The sequence below is a fragment of the Manacus vitellinus genome, unplaced genomic scaffold (genome assembly GCF_001715985.3).
Source record: "Manacus vitellinus isolate BGI_N305 unplaced genomic scaffold, ASM171598v3 scaffold_0_pilon, whole genome shotgun sequence".
Lineage (NCBI taxonomy): Eukaryota > Metazoa > Chordata > Aves > Passeriformes > Pipridae > Manacus > Manacus vitellinus.
In genome coordinates, this window is record NW_021938789.1 from 10,201,542 (window position 1) to 10,226,381 (window position 24,840).

Here is a 24,840-nt window from a genome sequence, read left to right on the forward strand (position 1 = left end):
GGAGCTCGGGTTGTGCCTGAACCGACTCCCCTCTGACCACTTTTGTGTCATCAGCCAATTAAAAGTCAATGTGATTCAAATAATAATAATTGCTGATAGTTAACAAAACCGGGCTGCTGCTTGGAGCTGAGGGAGACATGTCCAAACCAGAAAAGTTCTGGTATTTACTGGGTCTTTGAAATGAGAAAATCCACATGGCATCTCCTCCTGTGGGCACATGAATAAGATACCGGCTGCATTGGCTCTGATGTCCCTCCTCACTCCTTACTGTTCCTTGTGCTTTGGTGGGGCTGCACTGAGTCAGTGCCTCTCCCCTGGGAAGTTTAATTCCCCTTTTGGCTTTCTTGCCACATAGAATCCACACGCATTAAATAGCTGAGATACATAAAGACCCGCTAGACAGTGCAGTGTGATGATGAATGTTTATTCTTTTAATCATGTTCTGCACTGTGTGATACTTCAGTGCCTCAATATCCTATTAGGATCTTTGGGAGACTTACCAGAATTCGTAACAATCTTTTTATTTCAGTTACTGGATTGTACCTGCAAACCAAGAAACCTCTGTAAAGAGGAGCTGCATCTTCATTTTCAGGTGAATCCTTAAAACCTTTGTTTAATAAAATATAGTGTCTTCCAAGGAAATTTCCTTCTGGAAGATTTGTTCTTGGTAAGCAAAGGACAGAGAACTTATTATGAAGTTGAATTAAGAAACCTCTACTCTAGCTATTGAATGTATGACTCCAGAAAAGAGAAATATATCATATGGTTTTATTCTAACACTTTTGTTATAGCTCTATTAATAATAAAGTTTTGATGAATGAAGTACATGAACCTTGCTAAAGATCATCTAAGCATGGAATGTCTACAATGTAGTCAGCTACAACCATTTACTACTTCTTTGAGTAGAGTTTAAAACTTTGATTTTACATTGCATTTCCAAAGTACACAGAAAAAATGAAATAGGAAGAGCATTTACATCCATTTTAATTGGTGGCAGGCATGAATTCATAAAAACGAATGGGGAAGAAAGACCATTTAGCAGAAACCTCAAAAAGTGCAGATACAGATTTGTTGAATGACAATCTCATGAGATTCTCCACCAGGCTTGGTCTTTTAGACATCACAGTCATTAAACACTGTCACACAGAAGTTCTCAAGGGAAGTGAAGATGAAAGCCTACTGCAGAAACAAACTGGTGCTTCCATACATTTCAATCCATCGGTAACGGAGATCTCCTCAGGTAATTGACCTTCGTACTGCTTTGCTTCGAGGTAGTCGGTCTCCACTTGTTACAGATTTGTTTGAATTAATACCATAAATCTTTACATGGTGACCTATGCCACAAATTACATAATATATTAACTTTCGTGCACAAAAATAAAATTGGGAAATAATTAACTTTAAAGAACATAGAAAAATCACAATACTATTAAAGGGGAACATCCGATTCTGATATAAATTTGTACTGCGAGAATTTCATGATGGTCAGATGTGAAACTTTGTATTTAAAAAAAGAAAAAGTACATCAAACTGAATAATGCTAGTAGTATATAAAGCCAAATCACACAAGATCATTTCAAGATCAATGTAATAAACGCTTATTATTTTGCAGAAAAAAAAATCAGAAACAATGTACAAAATAATAGTGCAAGAACAGCTGCAATCTATTTGTTCTCATCAGTTTTGAGATTTTGGTTAAAAACTTTACAGCTGGCGAGAGATGCTGCTGAAAAACTCAGATTCCACTCAGTGGGCTGATTAAGGCACATCTTTATGGACTTCAAATGTTCATTTTCTGTGTTCATGTCTATTGAATTCTGCGGCTCCGAGACTTTCACTTGTAGTGTGCTGTGAGAAAAGAAGTGGGGGTAGGAGAGGGGGGGAAAAAATGACAAAAAGTTTAGTACACTTTCCTCTTCCCCTGCAAACAAGCTGATAAGAGGCAAGATGAGGTGGTGGCAGATTGTGCATTCTGGTGGGGTTTTTTTTTGTTGTTTTACTGCACTATGTTCCAGAAACACTGAGATTAGAACCTGACTGTGCTGTGCTCTGTGTTGTAAAGTAGACTGGGCTTGTTTGTGTTGGGATCTCAGAGCCCCTCCCACGTCAGTCTTCTGCTCACACTGTTCCCTTGCAGAAGTGCAATAACAGGGTTCTGTTGCTTAAATTATCTCCAGCTGGCACTGTAAAGGCATAGAGCAGGACCTGGGCAAAAGTTTGGGGCTTGTTTTTTTCGCTGACAATGTTCATTTGGTACAGCCGTGAAAGGTCTAACACATAGACAGTATTTTGTTTCAAATCTAGGAAAATAAGTAATACAAGAAGGGAAAGAAACCCAGCCCTTTGTAGGGGTCACTAAACAGACTAGGAGAGACATATGGATCGAATCATTGAATAATTTGGGTTGAAAGGGACCTTTAAAGGCCATCCAGTGCAACCTCCCCCTGCAATGAGCAGGGACATCTTCAACTAGATAAGGATGCTCAGACCCCCATCCAGCCTGACCTTGAATGTTTCTGGGCAGCCTGTTCCAGTGTTTCACCATCTTCATCATAAAGAATGTCTTTCTTCACATATAAAGCACAATCAGAAGACAATTTCAATCCTAATTTCAAACCCCTCCATCCCTACTTTTTTTTTATTGTCTACCTCCTGCAGTGATTTACCTGCTGTGTGCAGTTCATCATTTTTCACCATCCTTTTCAAAGATTTCAAGAATGATACAGAATTGAAAATATTTCTAATTACTGAGATACTAAAAAATAATGTCCTAAGTACTGTAATTAGGGGTAGGAGGTAAGCACCATGCTAAAAACTATATAAACACAGTTTCCTATCAAAGGAATATTTAAACAGAAAAAATATCTCTTAATGGCTTTTACTTGCTGCATTTAAGGAAACAGGACTCGAGTGCAAATTCTGAAGGACTGAATCTGCTGTAGTGTAGTGCTCACATGAGTGTGCAGGGTAGCTGAGGACAGACAGTCAGCATAGGGCTATAACCTAAAACATATTGGTTTGCATTGCTAATACCATGGACTGACTGATTAAATCTTTTCCTCTGTCCTGGCAAGAGGGAAAGACAGCTTATGTAACAGCTAAAGTGACAATTCACTGATATTTTTCACAGATCATCTGAAACATGGCTTTAATTCTTTTACATTTTGATGTATGCTCTCCAGAAGGTTTGTGTCCTTGCCTTTCTGACATGGCAGTGGAAGAGGCATTTCTCATTTCCTAACCCTAGTTCGCAACACTCCGTAACTGGTGTATGGCTCCCATTCCCTGCATTTCCTTGTGTTGTTCTTCAGCCTCTATCTTTTGTCTCATTTTTGCCTTGTACTCTTTCCCTCTGGTTGCTCTGATCTTTTCCTTCCTGTAGGAAATGGAATGCAAGCATAAGTGATGGAGACAGCTTCAGCCAGCAAGGTTGCTTTCGTGAAAAAAAGCTAGATAAACCTGAGGTTGTGTGCAGTGCCCTCGCCCTGTGCCAGTCCCTTCAGAAGCACCTTGCAGCCATGAAGCTTCAGAAACAGCTCCAGACCAATAAGATTCCAGAGCTGGATTTTCTCTGAACTGGCATCCCCGTTCATGGCTAACGTGCCTCTTCTCCTCTACGCTCAGGACAAACCCAAAGCTTTTTGTCAAGACCATGGGATTGAGTGCATATGTGAGATTGTGTTCAAGCTGACTTCTCAAGTTTGCAGCTTTGCTCATCCCCTACTGATTTTGTACTTTCCAGCAAAACATAAACTCCTAACAACTAATCAATAGCTAAATGGCGAGAAGGGCATGAATGGTGGTGTTTGGTTTAGGGTTTTTTGAGGGTTGGGGTGGTTTTGGTATGTGGTGTTCTTTGGTTTTATTTCTACTGTCTAAAGCAGTAGGCAGATAATCTCTGTTTAATGCTGGGAAAATGCCAGACAGAAAAACCTAAAGGTTTGGGCTTCTCATATGATCTGGCATGTTACTTCTGTATATAAACTAGGAATTGTACAACCTTGGTATATTACCAGGATTTGGTGGAATTTGGACCATCATTCTTTCCCAAGAAAATGCTGAGTGCTATAATAGTACCAAACAGCACCTTCCAAGCAGTCAACTCTGTGAGGAACTGTCCTACTCTCCATCTTTTAGAGTTTTTTACAGGTTTCTGTACAAGGTGTAAAAGGCTGGACTGAATTTGCAAAAATAAAACTGAAGTATGTGCTGATAATTGTCATGCAGTGATTTATTTACCTCTCATAGAAGAACTCTTTTGACTTTGCTTTTGAAAAGAATGCATAAAAACAGGAATAGAAAAATGTTATTTTTTTTTCAGTTCCCAGTACAATACAAAAAGCTTAACTGTTTTAGAAAATTTTACCTTGATAAAAATGAAGTGGAAAATGTGGTCAGAGATCTGCATTAAGATATTTGTTAACTGAGAAGAACCTAGTTTTTCATTTTACTTTTCATTCTTTTACCTGTAGTGATTTACTTTCTAGTTGTTGACGTAACAAGGTAAGAAAACCTTTTTGAAATCAGAGAATGTAATTAAAGGAATACAGTTAAACAGAAGCAGTTAAATTTCTCCAGCCAAATCCATCAATAGATTCTACTCTAAATTTTATTCCACTCTGCTTGCAAAAGCTCCACAGTGCACGAAGCATTCCTTGTAAGAGATGTTACACACAGCAACCCTCCTCTCAGGAAGAACTGCAGGTTACAGCCTGATGCTACCAGAAGCCATGAAGCCTATTTCAGTAGAGCTTGGAATAAGGCTGTAGAGTATCCCTACTCTACCTCTCCCTGGAGTTCTCTTTACCAAAGCCTGTACCAGTAAGAGGATGGAGGTCTCCAACTTCCAATACAGCAGACATTTACTGATCTTATATAATGGTCTCTGAAAAGGTTAGAATTTCCAATTCTGAAGCCATCTGTTTACCATTCCAGCAATGATTATCTTTTTTTGGTTTTATTCACTTGAGACTGACTCAGTTAATCAGCTTCCATGCATGTGATTTTTGGAAGTCAGCTACAGGTGCTCCTGTGACATGGAACTCCAGCCACAGCATAGCCAATAGCTTTGTTTTCACTAGGGAATTTGAAGACAGGCCAACTGAGCTAAAAGCCCAGTAAAAAAGAAAACAGGCTCCATTTTTTATAAATCTTTGTATGAAAAACTAGTGAGGTTTCTTGAAAATTCACATGTTTTTCTCCATCTTTAGTTGCACTATCCTCTACTAGCCCTTCCCTCCAGTCTTGAAGTGCTGGTCACATATTTACTGCTTCATTTTAAAGATTTCGTATTTCACCTGATCATTCTTGTCTCTTCTTAGAAAGTAAAGAGAAAAAAGAATATGGAAATGTGACTGTATTTTTTAATCTGAAAGAAGAGCAATCAAAAAAATGCAAGCTGAGGATGCCCTCCTGTGCCCTTGGCTCTCTTTGGATGCTGCTGCACACTAAACCAGTGGGTCCAGAAAACTTGTCATTGATGACTCCATGGGGGTCTGTTTTTGTGTGTTCCAACTCTAAGTTCCCATATCACCAGAACCGAATCACCTCTGAATTTACTCTGTTTCAACAGTGCTGAAGAAAGAGTTAATTGCCTGTTACTCTAACAAATCACAGCAGCCAGATCAGAGTACTGCCGATGGCCTCTCAAGTCCTATCTGCTCTCCCTGGCTAAGCAGACAACCCTGTCTGTGGTTATGTTTCCAGGCCCGCTAGGGCCTTAAAGGATCATCTCTCCCTTCAAAAATTTCCTGCTATCATTAAAGCAAAAAGAATTTAATAGAAAGGTCTTTGAATTCAACCTTCTACTAAAGCAAGCAACAAGTGGCCTTCCCATGCTTCTAAGTGCAAAAGAAAACCCTGCTCTTTTCTACACTTCCTGCTAAAGCTGTACAAATACAGATATTTCTTTGGGAAATTTTGCATTTCTTTATTTAGTTTTACCCAAATCATCGTGTTAATAGAAATAGATTTTTAATACAGGATGGGAGAACAACAGGAGAAGCTGACAGGCTGCCAAGCACAAAACAAAAATAATTTTCTTTGAGCTGTGTATTTTCTGTGCAGTTTGGAGCCACATTGTTCAGGAAAACCAGGAATTTTTAAAAAATCTGGCTAGCTTGAATCCATACATTTGCTGAGTTAATCTGTGTCTACGACATGTCACAGCATGTAAAAAAAAGAAAAAAAGGAAAAAGTAGGAAAAATAAGAAGTGGGAATAGGGAAAAATGTCTCATCTGTTAGGTGATCCCTCAGCATTTCCCATCAGAGATTACCATTATTGCTGTGTCTTTGTATGCTGTAAAACGGCTATGAAAGTATCACTGTAGGGTTCTGTTTCTCTAAATCTTTTGCAACACTTACAGATAAAAACGTCTCCTGCTGAACAAGCTGAAAGCAAGGTCAAACTGGTTCTTATACCCTCCTGTCTGACAAAAATTCTGCAAACTGTACTTGCTAAAGGCCACCAACAGTGATGTGTAAATCGATAGCTTGGAAAGCATAAGAGCATCCATGATACAAAGCACTGATTTGAGGCTTTTACAGGCTTCAAAATACTGAGTAGAAACAGTAAAACTTTAGGAGCATAAAAAAATTTTCTCTGTAGAGTACTCCAACATTTCCCAAAACCAGAAATAGTGGAATACATCAGGTAAAAACCTACAATGACTAGAGTAGTCTCAGTATGATTTCTAACAGAGATTGATTTGATAATGCAACATATATTGAAATGAAATTAAACCAAGCACGCAGAGTCTGATTGATTGTCTCTAAAATTTAAGCTCTTTCCACAATGCCAAAATGCAATAACAAAAAAATCTACAAAGGAAAATTTTAGTATCTCATTTCCATTTACCAAATGGATTCTCATTGTAATAATATATTTCAGCTGAGTGGATGGAATCCCATTTGGAAATCTGAGAGAGAGAAAGAAATGCCCTGGAAATGGATCAAAGCAAGCTGGGCAGATAAGCAAGATTCAGGGAGTCTTAAAAATTAGACATAAGAGCTGAGTTTAACAAAGCTGGAATACTAAGACAAATAAAACAGCAGAGTACCAAGATAGGTGGTGAACTAAATAGAGACAGAAAGACAGGGATGGAAGTCAGAACCAGCCATAATCCCAGACTGAAGTTACGGTGGAAAGTTTATTTTGCTCTTCGGACAAACTCAGAAGTGTTTTCTTGGTCTGAGAAAAAATAAAAGGGATAGGAAGAAAGAAAATAGGAATGAAATACAAAACATATGAGAAAGAGAGCTAAAATGAGGCAAGCAGGAATTGGAGAGCGCTTGTGGCACGTCAGTGAAAGAGAATTACTTAGTGGTTTGCTATTTTCTGAATCTATATATTGAGATATCCACACACTGCTCAAGCTTTAAGTTTAACTTGCACAGAGACAAAATTATAAACCAACCAGCAGATGGTTGCATTTTCAGGTAAACTTTTGGCAAGTGGAATGGATGGCAACAGTTTCAGAGTACAGTTACAGAAATAACATGACTTTCTGCCCAAAACCAGTCAGCCTCAGAAAATGTTCTCACTTCCTTACGTGCAACAGATCATAGAGAACATAAAAGGTTTAAATTCCAATTTCATTGCAAAAATTGGGAACTAAAACTGCTTTACAAAAGAAATTAATCAGACTTGTGCAGCCATGGAAGTACAGAGCTTTGTCCGGATGGCTCCCTGAAATACAGGACAGATTGGAATATGCTGACAAGTTTAAATATAGACAACATTGCTTCCCCCTTTTAAAGTTATAATTATTTGAAGCAGCCTGAGAAAGTTATATGGAACAGTGATCTTTTTGACAAGAATCACTCATGTTTTGTGTTAATATAGATTATTTAGCAGTCCACAGAAGGCACAGGCTTCTTGAAGAACAAGGAAGTAAAATATTACTGTAAACTGTCACTGAGGTGGGCATGAAGAAGCCATAAAATTTTGAAGCATAATTTACTAGTGATGATAGTATATAATCTGATAAAGAAAATAATAATTCTATCCCTCAAATCATTCATAGTACTCTGTCTTAAAAGATCTTGGAAACAGAAAGCAGCTAAGAGTCTAACAGTTGAAAGGAAGCATCATTCATTTTATGATAGACATAATGAATTCTTAGCATCTAGTGAAACAAGTCTGCCTCTGACCATCAGTTCCATGAAAGGAAACTGCCTAATTTCCAGTCATTACTAGAAGTTAGAAGCATGCAAACAAATTAAAAATCCCCTAAACATCTGTAGTGCAGATGAGTACTGTTGTATTAGCATTAGAAATATACCACAACAGAAAAAAAAGGTTTTGCTATCTTTATTCTACCTAATCATAATTAAAAATGGTTTTGAATGAGGCACAATAAGATAAAGGTTGGAGGTTCAGAACTACGTATGCTGCTGGTTCAGGCTGCTCTCAGAGGAAGCAGAATGCCCCCATCTCAGTGCTGTGATGAATGCAGCTATGGAAATCTTGTCATTTAAGCTCAAATCTTTAATTCATAATAGTTTTTTCACATTATAAATGCAATTATGTTATGGAGAGAGATCATCTCAGAAATATGATGAGACAGTCCCTGGGTGGTTTATAACCCACCAGACTTCTGAATTAAGGAAGGTCAAACAGCAATTTGCAAATAAGTAATTTCCTTTTCTGAGATTTCTACTACTTAAATAAAATTTAAAACCAGCTGTGAGTAGTAAACTGATAAATAGGAAATGTCAGCAACAAATATGATACACAAGGGAATTTCTTCAAACACACATCTCTAGAACTTCAAACTAGAAAGACAGGTAACAAAATGCACAATTTCAAGAATTGATACTTCGAGTATAGCTCTTAACTATTTACTTGCAATTTCTTAAATTTTAAAACTAAATTATTGTTGCTGAACTGTTTGAAATTTATGCTAAGTTCCCCAATAAAAATACTGAAACCTAATTTTAAGTCCCTTTCCCCCCCACTAAAATTTACCCTTTATTCCAAATGGAAAACTTCACATATAGATAAAAGAGCACGACCTAAGTGAGAACAAGAACTTTTTTTAATTAAGAAAAACGTCTTAAGGCATTCTTACAGCTTCTAGACAAGAATTTTTCAGCTCTGCTTCCATTTCATGTACAGAGAAATAATCCATTGTTTAAACAAAGATTTCAACATTTGTAAATAAGAGAGCTTTGAGGGCAAGCCTGTGTCAGTAAAACATGAAGTATAACCTCTGCATATTTGTGAAATCCACACCTTAGGTAATAGGAACCTGTGACAAGATCCATTTGAAAAGACTGACTTCTCTAAGCATCTGAATTTTCATGTATGCATGTATTTCAATATGAAATGTAAGTCTCATTATTGTAATTCCTAGCAGGACCTCAATTTAGCAATATTCTTCCCTGAGCCACAAAGTGAAAACAAAGAATAACACCTACATAAGACCTGCTTGGAAAAACATGAAATACATAAAAAACATGAATATAGTCACATTACTCAGTGATGGCTTGACAACTGACATAAAACATTCCAAACCAAGTAGAAATGCATAGACTTATGCTTTTGAAAGGATTTGAAGCCCTAAGTTAATGTTGAGGCCATTTCTACCAGTAAGCGTGAAGCAGATCTAAAGCTGATCACTGAAGAAAGAGCTACAGCCAAGTTAAGAGACCTGCCCCTTACAGACAAAGACAGAAGCACTGATTCCTTTTATGGATGCCTTGACATGGAGAAAAAAAGGAGAATGTGGCAGGAAGTGGAGGATGAAGAGTAGGTGAGCTGGCACAGCCACTGAAAGAAAAGTTTGTGGAATGTCTGTCTAAGTTTAATTTGTGGTAAGGAACCAATAAATCTGAATGCAGACATAAGTCGGGTGAATTTCTGCTGCTGAAAGAAAAAAATCAAATAGTATAATCTGTCAGATTGACAAAACTAAACAAAAGAATACAGCAAAAAGTGCCTCACCTAGATCTCCATAAATCAGGAAGTTTCTCACATAGCAAGAGAAACCCTTATTTGTACACTAAAGAAGTTGAAGAATAATCTAAGCAGCCTTTACTGATGCCTAGAACATGAGAGGAATCAGCATCAGAAAATGGTCATGAAAACCATTTTTGAGTTATGAAAAAAATGCAAAGAAACAAAAATTGCTTGACCTGTTTCACAAGAACAGAATGTGTAAGTTGCCATACGGGAGAGGAAACAGTAACTTGTCTAGATTTATAGAGCATCCAGAGCTGCTGGCCCAAAAGCATGGAGCTGGGAAGACAAAATCTGTTTAAATATCCTGATCTTGGAAAAAACATGTATCTTTACATTGTAGGAAAAAACCTGAGTTACCTGGTCTTCAGTAAGAAAAAGAGGATTGCAAAGTAGATATGGCTACTTATAAAGGATTTTCCACATCTGGGTTTGAAGAAATCTGACAAAGGCTCATTGACATCTTGCTCACAGTATTATAAATCTCTTATCAGGTGTAAGAGACAGTATGGACCACCAATAGTACACAATGGGAAATATGCAGTAAAAACCAAAACAGGAATAAAACTAGGCTGCACTCACTTTCTGCAGAGCATCCTCTGGCACTCACAAACCTATACTTGAAAAAAAGGAAAGCTGATGAGTGATCTGAGAATTAGTTACAGTTTGGTACTAAGGGAGAGTAAAGTATGAAGAGAGGATGCACATAAATGTGCAAAAACCAGAGTGTAATGGTCTAAATGGTCTGAACAGTGGTTCAGATATGGCTCTGAATAAACTAAAAGAATAAAAGCAATGGTGTGGAATAAACAGCAGCTCTGCAGGACCGTGGCGCTGCACCAGGGCAGGTTGGGCACTTCTGTAACAAAGGGTGGGCAGCTACTGGGGATCACCGATGAAGCACAAGTCAATGCTATACTGCTGTAAAAATACAAGTATCATGATATACAAAAAGCAGTGGGATAGCTAATGTTGGAAGAGACAGCCAATGGCAGTGGTGTAATTTTCATTACAGGAGCTAAGCCGATATAAAGTGGCTTGACATCCTGTTTGGGCTCATCAAAAAGTGTGCACACTGCCCATGCTTCTGTGAGAAAGGAAAAAAGGTAGGAAACTGCAGGGACAACATAGATCATCTGACTTATTAAAGTGAGTAATTAATAAAGTTCATGAAAAATCATACATTGAGAATGAAATATAAAGTGAGCATTTAGACGAGAAAACAAGTAATGCAGCTGAAAGCTGGCAATCCAACAAGGGGAAAAAAGAAATAACAGACGGAGGAGATAGGAAAACTGCAGCAATTCAAGGTGATACTTTATGCATTAAAATAAGAAGATGGAGAGAGATGTGTCTCAAGAACAGCATTATTTTATCAAGGTATACTGCAACTAATCAAAAACATCAAGTCATAACCTGGTTAGGAATAAAATGTGTGGAGCACATTTTAATTATTGCTCAGTTACAGTAACTTCAATCTTTTCTTTTACTAGCAGTGAAATAATTAATATTTTCTTTTCTAGCTTTTTATAAAGCACTATTAAAAAACTCCTGTGAACAATAAAGTAATTAAAAAATTCCAAATAACTTCTCAATTGGGATCTCAATCTCAGTTCTATTTGCAGTATTTCAAAGAAGTGATTTTCTCTTAAAGTTGTACCTTAGAAAGGTTCACAGTTCATTGGTAGCACATATCCCTTACAAATATATTCAGGTACAGGTCTATAAATCATACGTTTCCATAAAATTGTATTTGGTAAAAACCATAATGTTGATTTCCAAACATTTTCTTCTGATTTATTTTAAAATATATAACAAAATCTTTTAAATAAGTACGAAGTAAACATTGTTAATGAGGACTCCATAAATTTGCTTTACTGCATTACACACCAAGAAGACCATCATATTTTATATTTCATTGAAAACATGAAGCACGACACCAAGCTGTGATGTTGTGCTGTGTGCATGTGAATGCAAAATGCTGCTCTTAAAATCTTGAGCTTCCCATATAAAGCATTTTCCATTCAGATACAACCATCTAATTAGTTGTTGATTACTGCAAAAATATGTGTCTTAATTAGAACCTGAAGGCTGTCAACAGCTTTCAGAAACACTCAGTTATGCTCGGGAACACCCAAGGCTCAAGGCCATTTTAGAAGGCCTTTCATTTTCATGTTGGCCACAGGAAACACCAGAGAAAAAAAGGCTTATGAAAAGAAAATGGTGCCCTTAAAACATGGCAAAAATCATATTTCTATTAAATTAATATACAGTTACCAAATGAACACAAGGAAAAAGGAACATAAAAAATGAAATATGATTTCTAACAGCCACCAAATGTTAACCTACATTTGAAAGAGAATTTTAGGTAACTTAGTAAGAAATAGCACCACTCTGTATAGCCCTGAAAACAAATGTTTAGGCTTTTTCCTAAGATACTTTAAAATAACAAAAAACACTTCTATTAGTCTCAAAGCTTATTTAAACAATACCTTTAAGGCACAATTGTGTAATCATAGCAAACTTAAAGGACCCTGCTAGTGAAAGGATAAACAGTGAATAAATACATGGCATTATATTTGGCTTGAAAATCTGTAGAAGGTTTCAAATCATCAAAGGTCAGACTAAAACTATCCTTTGATGAATGAAGGAGGAATTAGGGAAGGAAAATCTACCCAAGAATACATGCAAACAACAGCTCAGTCATTTAAATTCCCCCCCTCAATTCTGGAATCAGAATCTGCACTTTCTGAATGTAACTAACTGATGATTCTAGTTTAAGACACTGACAAATATGTGATGAAAGAAAAAAAAAGCAGCATTAGCTTTAGTATATAAACAATAGAGGAGTACAAACTAAGGCACAGTACACAGGTCTCTATTAATTAAAGCACCTTTCTTGAATAGGACTATTTTCACAGAGCTCAACACCAAAAGGCAGAAGTGTCTCAGCATAATTAACCTGCTCTGTGATGGTCAGACTACATTAATATTTAATTTACAAGTTACATCTTCACAGGCTGCATTGATTGACCTCTATCCTTTTCTATCTAACAGCAACTGAAGCTCTGCTTTAAGGCTGTAAACTCTTAAGAGAAAAGAGGATTTTAAAAAGGATACGTATTGTCAGATTTTCAAAAGTGCTGAGCAGGCCTTGAAAAACCACTATTTTCTCTTCTAGAGAAAGACTTAAGCAGAAAGATGGAAGCTGGTCTTTATTTATATAGTATTACCAGTTCCCTAAAGAAAGCTGAAAATTTTGCTCATTTCCTCAAGACTGAGGACAAATAGGAAAGCGTGAGTATGAGTTCCTCAGTTTTTGAAGAGAAAAAATTAAAAGATGATAACAAAACAATACTGAATACAATGACAAAAAAGCCCCAACTTGGGTATAAAACTAGGTATATAAATGCTACACAAAGGCTTACTGATCATGGCACTAAACTACAGACAGTTCCTAGCAGGCAAAGGAAATTAAAGATTTCAGAGTTGAGTTCTTTGAAAGAAGTTTATCATTCAAAGAAGCAAAAGTAAAAATCCTTAGCTCAGAACCCTCAAAAGAACGTAAGGAACAGCATAGCCTAAGGCAATATGTAAATAACTACAGTTTAAAAGTAAATAGCATCAAAAACTTTTACACTCTACACCAGATCACATGATATGAGAAAAAGAAAAAGGAAGACTCTATGTAATTGTATTTGGCAAGTAGAATTCCAGAGTGTAAAAGAAAATGGAGCATTAAACTGTGGTATTGAAGCTGCTGTTGTTGCATTATAGGGAATAAAGCAATAGACCATTTTCATTAAATGAGTCAGGATTTATTGTACATGTATAGTCAACTATTTATCAAGTCTACCTTTCTGCTTTTATACATCTGCATTAAAAATGGCCCAGTTATGAGAACAGTCATTCATTTCATACTCTTCCTACGTTTCTATTAATGTTCTTACTTTGTTTAATGTCTGACTGTGAAAAAGTAACCTCTTGTCCGGCAACTACAGTTCTGAAAATTTCTATTTGCTTACTCTGCATCACAGGTGAAATTTATTTTAGAGTCAAGTAACCCTCCAATGAAGAGCCTTTGTGAAAAGAGCTTTCTCAAAATCAACAGATTTAAAGGCTGTTACAATGTCTCTTTTGCACTTTACCTAACCTATTATTTTAAAGTTGTCCCTAATTAGGACTGTAGAACCTGCTCCTTCATGAAAGAGAAAGCTGAACAGCCCTGCTAAAGACAATCAATTTTGTCACAAGATGATTGGTGTGAGGCTCTCTTCCACAGTAGTAGAGAAGTGATTCCCATTTGTAGCCTTATCACTACTGGATTGCACTACCCTGTGACAAATACTCAACAATACTGGAATATTATAGCTATACTAATATAGATGTGTAAAAAAGAGTTCACAAAATTTTCCCCCCCAATTTTAAGAAAATTTATGGTAATGGGAGTCAAGCTCAAGAAAAGGTTTGTCTGTAATATTAACATCCTTGTTATTTTATGTGCACAATGAAGAGATCAATTAGACTCACAAAGTTTCATAGTTAAGATTCTTAACTCTTGCAGTCAACTTTGAAATGACTATAAAAATCAGCAAATTCTCATTTCAAGTACTGCACTAATTTGATTTCATTAAGATAGCATTTAAAACCCACATTCAAACATGATGAAAAATTAATACTGAAAATTCATATTCTCTGCCGACAAATCTTACAGGTTTCTGTTCTAAAACTCCAGACTACTTGAAGAAAAGCCAAAATGAAAGGGAGAAAATGAAAAAGTTCATTTTAGATGAAGAAAATAGCCTAACTTCAAGTGAATGGAATTATTTTTAAAAGCTTTTCTATGTCCTGATATGAAGGGCAAGTGAACAGGTAGGTGATGTCAGCACAGCACTGCCTGCTACCATAGAAGGTCCACAGCCTCCTGTGCATCTGTTTAAAGTCCACATCCCCTGAAGCAGATTTTTAAACTATTCAGTACATTGTAAGATCATAAAATGAAGTATTTTATTTATCCATTTTTATTGTTGGATAACAGTTTCTCTTATTTTAGCTTGGCTTTCTTGAAGCCTTTTGGCCCAGTCCAAAGCACGTGAATGTGACCTTTAGTGTTACAAGGAAAAAGAGTGAACTGCTCTCATGAAAAGAAGACAGAAATGCTTTCCTAAAAACATGCTTACGTAATTTTCTTTGCCACCATAGAGAATAACAGTGTTTCAGTGTTGCTGAAGAGATTAAAATGGCCAGAACATAGATTTACAGTAAAAGGGAACTGCTCCTCAACACATCAAATGCATTGTTGAAGCAAAGGTTCAGAAGTCAAGTAGTAACAAATATCATATGTATCTACCAGCCACCTTATCTTGAACACAACAGGCAATGTGAAAAAGTGATTAACTCTCTTCTGTTGCTACAATGAGTACATGGTTGCTTGATACTGCCCTGACCTGTAAGAACTCAATTGCTTTATTCCCGCTTGTACATGACAACGAAAACTGAGTATATATAAAAATTTGGTAACAACATTCTGCCTACCTGCCACAATGCTTCACAATAAAACATCATCACAAACCCTGTCTTTTTCAAGAACATTTGGTAAGACCCCAAGATCAGTAAAACTTGAAGAAAAACTTCAAATATTGACCATAAATGTGTATACAACAACATTTCAAGCATGACAACAGAACAATGATATAGTTTATGGTACCACATCAACAAAAATACAATCCAAAGAACATATGAACAAATAATGATGTTTTCATATGCATTAAAGTTCCAGATGCAGGAATTATGTTTAAAGTCACACGCACGCACAGCTGGAAATCATGTTCCTTCTTTTTGGGCAGTAGCTGTACTCCAACTAAAAATGGTTGTATGATTTCCTTGGCTGGTGTGAAGAATACACAATGTTGAATCAACGTGCCAAAACAAGACATCATTTCTGTATCAGACAATCCCCTGGTAATGCAACAGTACCCCTAAAAAAGATTTGGGGTTACAAGCGTGGAGAAAATCATCATTCTTTGTCTTTTAACATTTCCTTTATCAATGAACTTTCTGTCATACCCTTTCTAAAGACAATGATAGATATGAGAAACTATGAGCAAAAGGGAAAATAACAAAAACTGTAAATGAAATAATGTAAAATATCAAAATAGTTATCAGATTTCCTAAAGATCCAAAACTAAAGGAGGAAAGTTATCAGGTAAATAAAATTGAGTCCCAATTAAAACTAACATGAGACCAATCACAGTAATAGGTCTTACACTGCTGTAGAAACAAAATGTTTACAGATAAATAGAATTGGAATGTAACATTTTCTCAATGAGTTACAAGTATGAGAGAGCTCTTTCTTCATTTGCAAAATAGAAACAGATACATGCTACCCATTTCCTTTTCTAGTTCTGTTTTTTTTACAGCAATCTTGTGTCAAGGCTCGACCTTCTTCAAAACAAGTTATTTATGTTAAACTTGGCCCGAAATCAGTGAATTAAAATACAAAATAGTAGTCTAAAGATAAAAGAATGCTGTATTTTGGGAAAGCAGGGTTACACCAAATGAGCTAAATATGAAGAATTCTATATTACTACATGAAGTACAAAAGAAATAATGCATACAAGAGCCATAATACTGTTTATACTACAACTTAAATTAACTTTTCCATTTATTATCAGAGATCCTTTTCTACAGTATAGAATACAAAGGAGGAGTTATGACTTTGATATTTTGAATAGGGGGGGTTTTTTGGGCAGTGTATCAGACTAGCTAATATAATATTGTTTCTACAAATGAAAACTTCTGCAGTCGTTTACATCACATTGCAAAAGTTTTATTTTGTGAATATTTCACACCTTATTTTGTTGAAATGAGTTGAGACTTTCTGAGATCACAGTTGTATTATAAATATCTAGCTTTAAAAATTGATTTTATTTCACACTAGCCTAAAAAGGGTCCAAGCCAAGGTATTCAGCATAGTAACTGTATATTGTACTTGTCAAGAATAATTTTGCATTTGAAATCATTCTGTAAGGATTCAATGTGCAAACCCCTTAGAGTCAGCAGATTTCATCTGGCATTGAATAGATACTAAAACGGATCTCTGAATGAATAATTCCCAAAAGTACAAAGTACTATCTTTTACTGTATAATTATAAAACCATTACAGATTTGCAATTGAAATCATTCAATGACAATTTTTTAAAAAACAGCTATATGCTAATAACACTGAATTTATGCTTCATTTCAGAATTTACCCTTCCTCACAATATGAGAAACGACACAATGGAATGAAATTCTGCTCCTTTTGAAAGCAATAGCCAGTTTTGACTGACTTCAGAATGTCAGAGCTTGATTTCTTTCTGTCTGAACTATACTAGTTAGCTTATTGGAGCTGAAAGAGTGTTATAAAATACTATGCACATTTTAAAATTGCACTTTCTGCATTATTCTGATGTTATATAATGTTTAATTTCATGGCTTATCTGAAATTCAAATGAATGACATGCAATAAAAAAAAATTCAAAGTGCTTAGTTGTTTGACTTCTCCAATTCCTTAAGATTTCAATTTCAAGATGAAGCGGGGAACAGGAACTTACCTACTTGGTACTTTGGGTAATAAGGTGCCATTTGTCCACTACTGCATGATTGTCTCTTATGCCTTTTTCTTAAATTTGTATCAGTGGTCTCCCATTGTGGACTTTTTCTTTTGTTTATTCTGATAAGAACTTCAGAACTACCAGCAGGATTATCGTCCTGGTTTACACTGCTATTTAACCTTCTGCTGTGAAACTGGTCATCCAGCCTTTCAGTCACTTTAGAGGAATTAGATCCTTTAGATGTTTCCATTTCATTTTCTTGTTTCTTTAATGCATTTTGCTTAGTAGAATGGGACCTTAAAAGAGGATGTCTTTTTTCTTCCATATAAGCCTGAGTGCTTTTACTCTCAACAGCTTCAGGAGAATAAATGACATTATTTAGCTTAAATGAATTGTGCTGCTCAATATGGTTGATTTTTCTCAGAAATATCCTACAGTCTTTAAAGGTTTTAGCTTTCCAAGTATTTTGAAACAGTTTATCTTGGCTTTGTTCTTTTCTAACATTTTGCTGGCAACAAATTGTTCCATTCGTCTCTGGATGTGACTTAAGTATACTTGCTATACCAGGATGTGGGTTAAAGTCAGAAGATCCCATCATCTGTTGAACAAATGCATCTCTGGCTTCATTTTCAGTTGGCAAGAGGCTTTTCTGAGACTCTAACAAAGTCTGAGCGGGCTGGATTTCTAGCATATTTTTTTCCTGGAGCTTGGGTGTTTCATCATTGGTTTCCCCACTTGTACTTTTAAACAATTGGCTTTGGCAAAATAACTGCAAATTTTTCTTTTTTGATTTCCAGCCTCCAGGAGCTGCATTATAGAGCTTTTTTGTTTGTCCCCAACTATCACGCTGCAACTTTTTAAATTCATTTCTTTTTAATCTGGTTAATGTGAAATTACTTTTCATGTTTAAGACTGGAGACCTCACTATGTTATGCAATATTTGCAATTTCCCTGCTGGTTTTGAAGGGGAGGATAGTGCAAACTTTTTAAAGTGCTTTCTGAAAGGGCAAGTACTAAGATCAGATTGTTTAGTTTCTGTCTTTGTCTCTCTAGTACTAACTACTTCTAAGGGACTGCGAGCATTTGCCTTTCTCACTAGAGAGAGAGACTGTGTTTCTGTAGTTTGCATAAACCAGGTGCAGAGTTCATTCATATTATACTTTTTCTGGAAAAGCATTTTTACAGGTGATGTTTCAAGTTCTACAAGGCAGGAGTCTAAAGGGTTTGACATTTCAGTATTACAGTCTTGTTCAATGGGATCCCTTTTTTCACATACACATTTATCAGACTCACTTCCCCCCACGCGCAACCAGGTATTAGTTATCTGTTCAAATCTATTATTTAGTTCTTCCAACAAAGTGTCACTCGAAGTGGAAGTAGGCCACCACCTGAGAGAGGGATTTGATGAAAATATGGGATCTGATGATACTTCATTAATGCGTCCGAATTCACCATCCTTAAGATCCTTTTTAGCACTTCCCGAATTTCTCAGCTCTGAGGTATCTTTGGATGCTGTGCTCTGATTTGACTGCGCATGTTTTTCCTTTCGCTCTTTAGCTTTTTTCAAATGGAGTTTATAAGACTTATGTAGTAAGGCACTTCTACAAGTAAATGCACTAGAAGATGCTAATGAATGTAAAAAATGCAGGGAGGGTTTTCTGTCTCTAGCAGAATGTCTTGATGGAATTTCATGTTTTCTTGACATTGCTGCAGTGACATTGGGTGATCCATCCTCTCTAGAATCTTTCTGCATGTTCTTTACTTGACCCATATTATTGCAGAGTTGATTTTTTCTCTCCTGTGGTATGTTTTTTTCTAACACATTCTGCTGTTGTAAAGGAGGCAAGCCGTTGCTAATGCTTACTTTTCTTTCCTGAGGTGAAAGTCTACTAACAGTCACTGATATGCCAGAAATTTTTACTTTTGCTGGCCTACCAGGTTTTCGAACGGTGGTTAATGGTTTCTTAATCTGCCGAATGACATTGCTGCAAGGATGTGGCGATGCTGGGTTACTCTTGATAGGTCTGACATAGTCATAACCAGAGACCTCCTCCTTTTCAGTAGCAGGATTCTGAAAGGCTTTTACTATTTCAGTCAAAGCATTTCCAGTTTCTGTATTGTGCCTCACTTTGCTGGGGTCATTGGCAAAATTAGAATCAATATGTTGTGTGGGTAGCACACTAATCACATTTAGATTACCTTCAGAAACATGTCTCTTTGTTCTTCTTGACCTTCCAAAAACAACTGTCACAGTAATATTTTTGTTGCTGTTAGCTTCTTCCAATACTGCTGCATCAGACTTGATGCTTTTACCACCACTGCTAAGTTCAGGTCTAGCTTTTGTGCTTTCATTCATATCCATTTTTGGTTTTGGAGGTCGTCCAATAGGTCTCTTAACCTGCTTAACTACTTGAGGACCTATTTTCTTTGGTCTACCCGGTTTTCTTTTTAAAACCAATTCACTGCTACTGCTTGATTTCTCCACAACTTCATCATTTTTTTTCAAGTCATTTACGTTAGTCTGACCAACTGGACAAGAGCTTGTAACTGCTTCTGCATAAACACAACTTGACTCCTCCTTGGTATCATTTTCACTGCAATCACAGTCCTTGACACAGACTGCATGAGAAAGGTCTCCTGTGGCCTGTTTGTCTAACGAAGTGTTCGTGTGCCCTTGAAACAAACAGAGATCTGTGCTTCCTTTAGGAGATGCAGCTGCAGATGTCAAAGTGTATTTGACCCCTTCATGACTATTGACCTCTGAGACAAACATAAGCTTAACAGGACTAGAGTAGTTTAAGGGAGATGAGATCTCCCCAGCTTCAGGTGTTGCATCCAAGTCCCCATTATTGGAATTTGAGCTGGATGAATTAAAGGTCAGAGATCTCAAAAGGCCATCATTAATTTCTTGATCTATAACCATTTCTTGTTTGTTTGCTGTGACACAAATTGCTCTGATTTTACTGCTGCTTGGCACATGTGAATGTGAAAGGAAGCTTTGTCCCGTGCATCCCATTTCACTCAGAGCGAAGGGTAAGCCCCTTCTAGCAGCTGGGTTCATAACCTGTTCGTATGCATTATCTTTTAATTTTTGGCTTATTTTGTAACTATCCAGTAATGAGTTGTTACTCTTTCTGGCTAAGTTTAATGTATCTTCTAAACGCTCCACAACAACTTGCAGATTTGTGTCTCTCACAATTTTGCTTATATTTATGTCACTGCATCTTTCAGCATCTTCATTTATTTTAATGTTTTCCAAACTTTCTAAGGACTTTTTTGCACTGGATGACTTTCTAAACATGATATTGTTTGTCACATACACAGAGTACCATCCAGGAGGCACAATGTTACGTTTAGTTCTGCCCAAGATTTCATTACTCTCATCCTTTAGAGGAATCTGACCAGTCTCTTGTAAGGGTGTATCATCTCCTTGTGTATTTGGGAGTTTTGCCTGGCTGGCTGTAATACCACTGTTTTCTGAAAGAACTAAAAAGCCAGAGCTGGTTTGAAAATTAGTAAGAGGTAGTTTGAAAGACTCTGTTTGGTGTACTGGAAAGCACATTGGTTTGGTTTGGCACTTCACACATGGGTTGCTTTCAAGATGTTGCAAAGCCTCATCTTCTATCACAGTAAAACTATGTCTTTTATTTGGATGTATTTTATCGAATTTTTTTGTAGATTTCTTTGCATTTCTCTCAGAAATTGACTTTTTCCTTACAAGAGTTTCATCAAGGCTTGCAAGCTCTCTCTTGATTTGCAAAGACTGTCGTCGAATGACTGGTGAATCAGGAGAATTATATGTTGCAAATAAAGTTTCCTGACGCTTGCGAAATCTTGTCTGGATGATTTTATTTTCCATTTGTTTATCGTGTTGGCGAAGTAATTCCATAAAGCTGTAATCACTTGCCTTAGCATTATGCAAAAGAGACGTCACGAAGTCTCCCAATTTGACATCATTTTCTGGTGCCCTGTCACTGCTAGAAAGTTTTACAAGATTTGTTGCTATATCTGTAGTGTCTATTGATTTCAGCTTTTCATTAATGCGGTCCATTAAACCTTGAAAAATGGCGGAATGTTCACCCTGCTCAGACTTCTCAGAACTAATGTAATCATCACTGCTTTGGGTGTCTGTTGACATCCATATCCCATCCGAACATTCGGTCTCTTTTCCTTTGCATGTTTTACCTCCATATTCAAATTCTTCTTTGCTTCCTTCAGCTGGCAGGAGGGATGGAGGCTGGTTGATGGATATTTCAAGCTTGTTGTTGTCTAAAGTTGGAAAATCCATAACCGATCCTTCCAGTGATTCAAATTCTTTGCTGTGTACAGGTGACAGTGGAGGTGGTGATGGGCTGCGAGATCTATTTGCATTTTTAATGCTGCTTAAGAGATCACAGTCCTTAGCTGAATATGTACATGCTGCTGCTTTCACAGAATGCCTGTTATAATTTTGCAATTGGTCAGCACAATACTTAGGAGAACTACATGCTTTGTTCACCATTGTCTTAATACATCCAATCGTTACAGCTTGGCATGACAAAGAATGGAAATCTTTAATACAAACAGACAGAGGTGGTAAACAAGTGTTTGGCCTTTGATTTTGTAAACAGCACCTTTTCGTCAGCACATGTCCATCGCAACTGCAAAATGAAACGTGAACATCCTCTTCAGTAAGGGAACTGGGAGTTTCAGAGTGGACCAAATGTGTTTGCTTGCAACTGCAAACTATAGGAACATTTTCATCTTGTATTAAGAATTTTAACATAGCCAGAGTCTGTTGCCAGTGATATGAACAAAAAGACTCCAAAACTTTGTTTAATGTTGATTTTCCTTTCTCCAAATTAGCTGTTTCCTCTGAATTTGCATCAGCTGTTGAGCTTGAACTGAAAATGAAAACAAATCAAAACAAAATATAAATTACAGTAAAACACCACATCTAATGGTTTTTATAATGGTTAAACTCAAACCTAAAACCCTGAAGTTTACAAAACAGTTCTGCTCTATTTGCACTATTCAATCACACTTGCAAGTGTCACTAGCAATGATGTGTACCTTATCAGTGACAGCACTATCATTAAGAAAAATAATCAGGAAGAAATTAGGGGCAAAAAGAACTATATATATAATTACAATAATGTTAACTTTCTGATATTTCAAACTATTTTAGCCATTACTGAAGGAAAACCTTATCAAGAACCTGGTGAGCTTCATATTACTCCCATTTCACTAAACTGAGGCACAGAGAAGGTAAATGACTAAGGTCAAGGTTGTGGCAGAAGAAAGAATGGATCCATCTCTTCCAAATCCCACCCTCAAATATTTAAATATCCAAGTGTATTGAGTGCTCTTCAGGATACACTTGAAGATATTTCTAAGGACATTTTTATTTCTCTATTTATTTTTAAAGAATACCTAACGAGCTAACAGAAAATGGGAAAAACAGCCACTTGCTATTGTTATTGTTCTTTGAAGGTAAAAGTTTGACTTCCAGTTTTCAAATAAATTGCAGTGGTGCATCACAGGCTCTTAATTGTAATATAATACACACACACACGTGCGCGTGCACACACACACACACACACACACACACACACACACACAGATTCCTTTGTTAAACAAAAACAGAGAATAAGTAACTTCTGTGATAAAGGTTAATATCCTTTAAAGCTCAAATACAGGGTAGGCCTATATCTAGACAGGACTTTTGAGCAGTTGCTCTCAAAGATATTAACTAAAAATAAAATAACTTATAAAATACTATCTTAACTATTTAATCAAGCTCTTATAAATTATTAAAACTAATGTCACTACTTACCTAATCAATCATTTATATTGAAAAGCTGAAAATTTTCCATGGTAGAAATTAATACAAGTATTTCTTCAATTAAATACAAAATCCTTATGCTGGATAGCAACTATCAACAGATAGTTAACACCTAGTTCAAATGTTTTACTGAAATCAATTGCATGAGCAGAAAATGTTAGAAGAATTCTGTTTTAGAAAAGTATATATTATTTAAACATATCACCAAACTCTGAACATGACACTAACTTTTTTCCCTATTATCCCCTGTAATTTTTTTCGCATTTAAGCCTATACTTTGAAAAAAATTCGTTTTGATTTGGTTTACAACTATATTGATCAATGAACGAACATATTTAAAATTTGGTGTGCTGTATTTACATAAAGTTACCTATTCATTAATTAACACATACCCAGAATTATTACATCAATAATAACTTTTAGCATCAAGTATCTTAATAGAAATTATTATGTACAAATTTGTATTTTTATTGTCCTACACAGATTTTAAAGTTTAGAGCTTAAAACCAGCCAACACTACATAATAATTCTTTGTGTTTTTTTCCTTCTCCTGTAATATTCTTTATGAAATGGTATATATTCAAAATCAAGCATCTAGGTGATACTAACTCATAAAAGTGCAAGATAATTGTGCTGGTATTAGTTGAAATTGCGATTATGTTTAAACTGAAATCATTAAGTCTTAAAATCCTCTTTGCACCTGCAATCTAAAGTAGAAACAGCATTATTCAAGGGAATGTCATTGTCAGGATTTAACTGTTTTTGAATACCACTACTCTGAGAAGAGTCTGACTTACTCTTAACTAATTCAGGAGTCACAAGGTGCTGAAATGTATCAACACTTGTGAAAACAAAGCTTATTCTAGTAATACAACAAAGGATAAAAAGGATTGCCCTCCCCACCACCATGAGTTTAATTAAACAATGCTTTGAAAGGCCAGCTAGAAAAATTAACATGGTACCAGGTCTTCATCTTCAATATTTTGTTTGTATATCAAGAGTAAATTTTTTAAGTACTAATTTGCTCAAGACAGCTACCGTACAGTCTTTTTAAAAATGAATCTTTAAACAGGTACCTTTCTGTCTGTCTAGACTTGCAAGGTAGGTCTATAGTTTCACTGGAGAGCTTTAATTGTAGAGAACCTGTATCCATAACTGCTACTTAAAGTCTGTTCAGTGGTGAAAGAAACTTCTGGAGCCCTATAACCTTCTCAAAGTCAGTAACCAAAATTTCCACAGGCCTCAAAACTGCTTTGCATTTGCTATGTGAAGATTAACTTGTTGTATAAAGGAATATCCTGGTTATCACAGACATACTGGACATTTCTCTAAAACAAAATCTTTCCTGGTTATCTACCCCGTGTGACGTCTATGATCTGCTTTCCCTTAGCGTGAGTTAGTTTCTAAAGCTGACAGACAACTTAACTTCACCTGTTCTATTGCAATAGTACCACACTCC

General features: G+C 36.2%; 1 protein-coding gene across 6 annotated transcripts in view; it reads right to left on the minus strand.

The window, feature by feature from the left end:
- Window positions 1–754: 754 nt before the first annotated feature.
- The window catches only part of LCORL (ligand dependent nuclear receptor corepressor like), a 56,725-nt gene continuing 32,639 nt past the window's right edge, over window positions 755–24,840 (minus strand). Inside the window, exons 6-7 of one of the 6 annotated variants that reach the window (XM_029960220.1) lie at window positions 17,558–22,440; window positions 1,724–1,848 (exon numbers count right to left, since the gene is read on the minus strand). In XM_029960220.1, the coding sequence (XP_029816080.1) occupies window positions 1,835–1,848; window positions 17,558–22,440 (4,897 nt within the window). In that variant the 3' untranslated portion in view covers window positions 1,724–1,834. Of the gene's footprint in view, window positions 1,849–2,875; window positions 3,377–15,641; window positions 15,941–17,557; window positions 22,441–24,840 lie in introns of those variants that run through there. The other 5 variants (XM_029960208.1, XM_029960200.1, XM_029960214.1 and 2 more) reach the window with 5 other exon arrangements.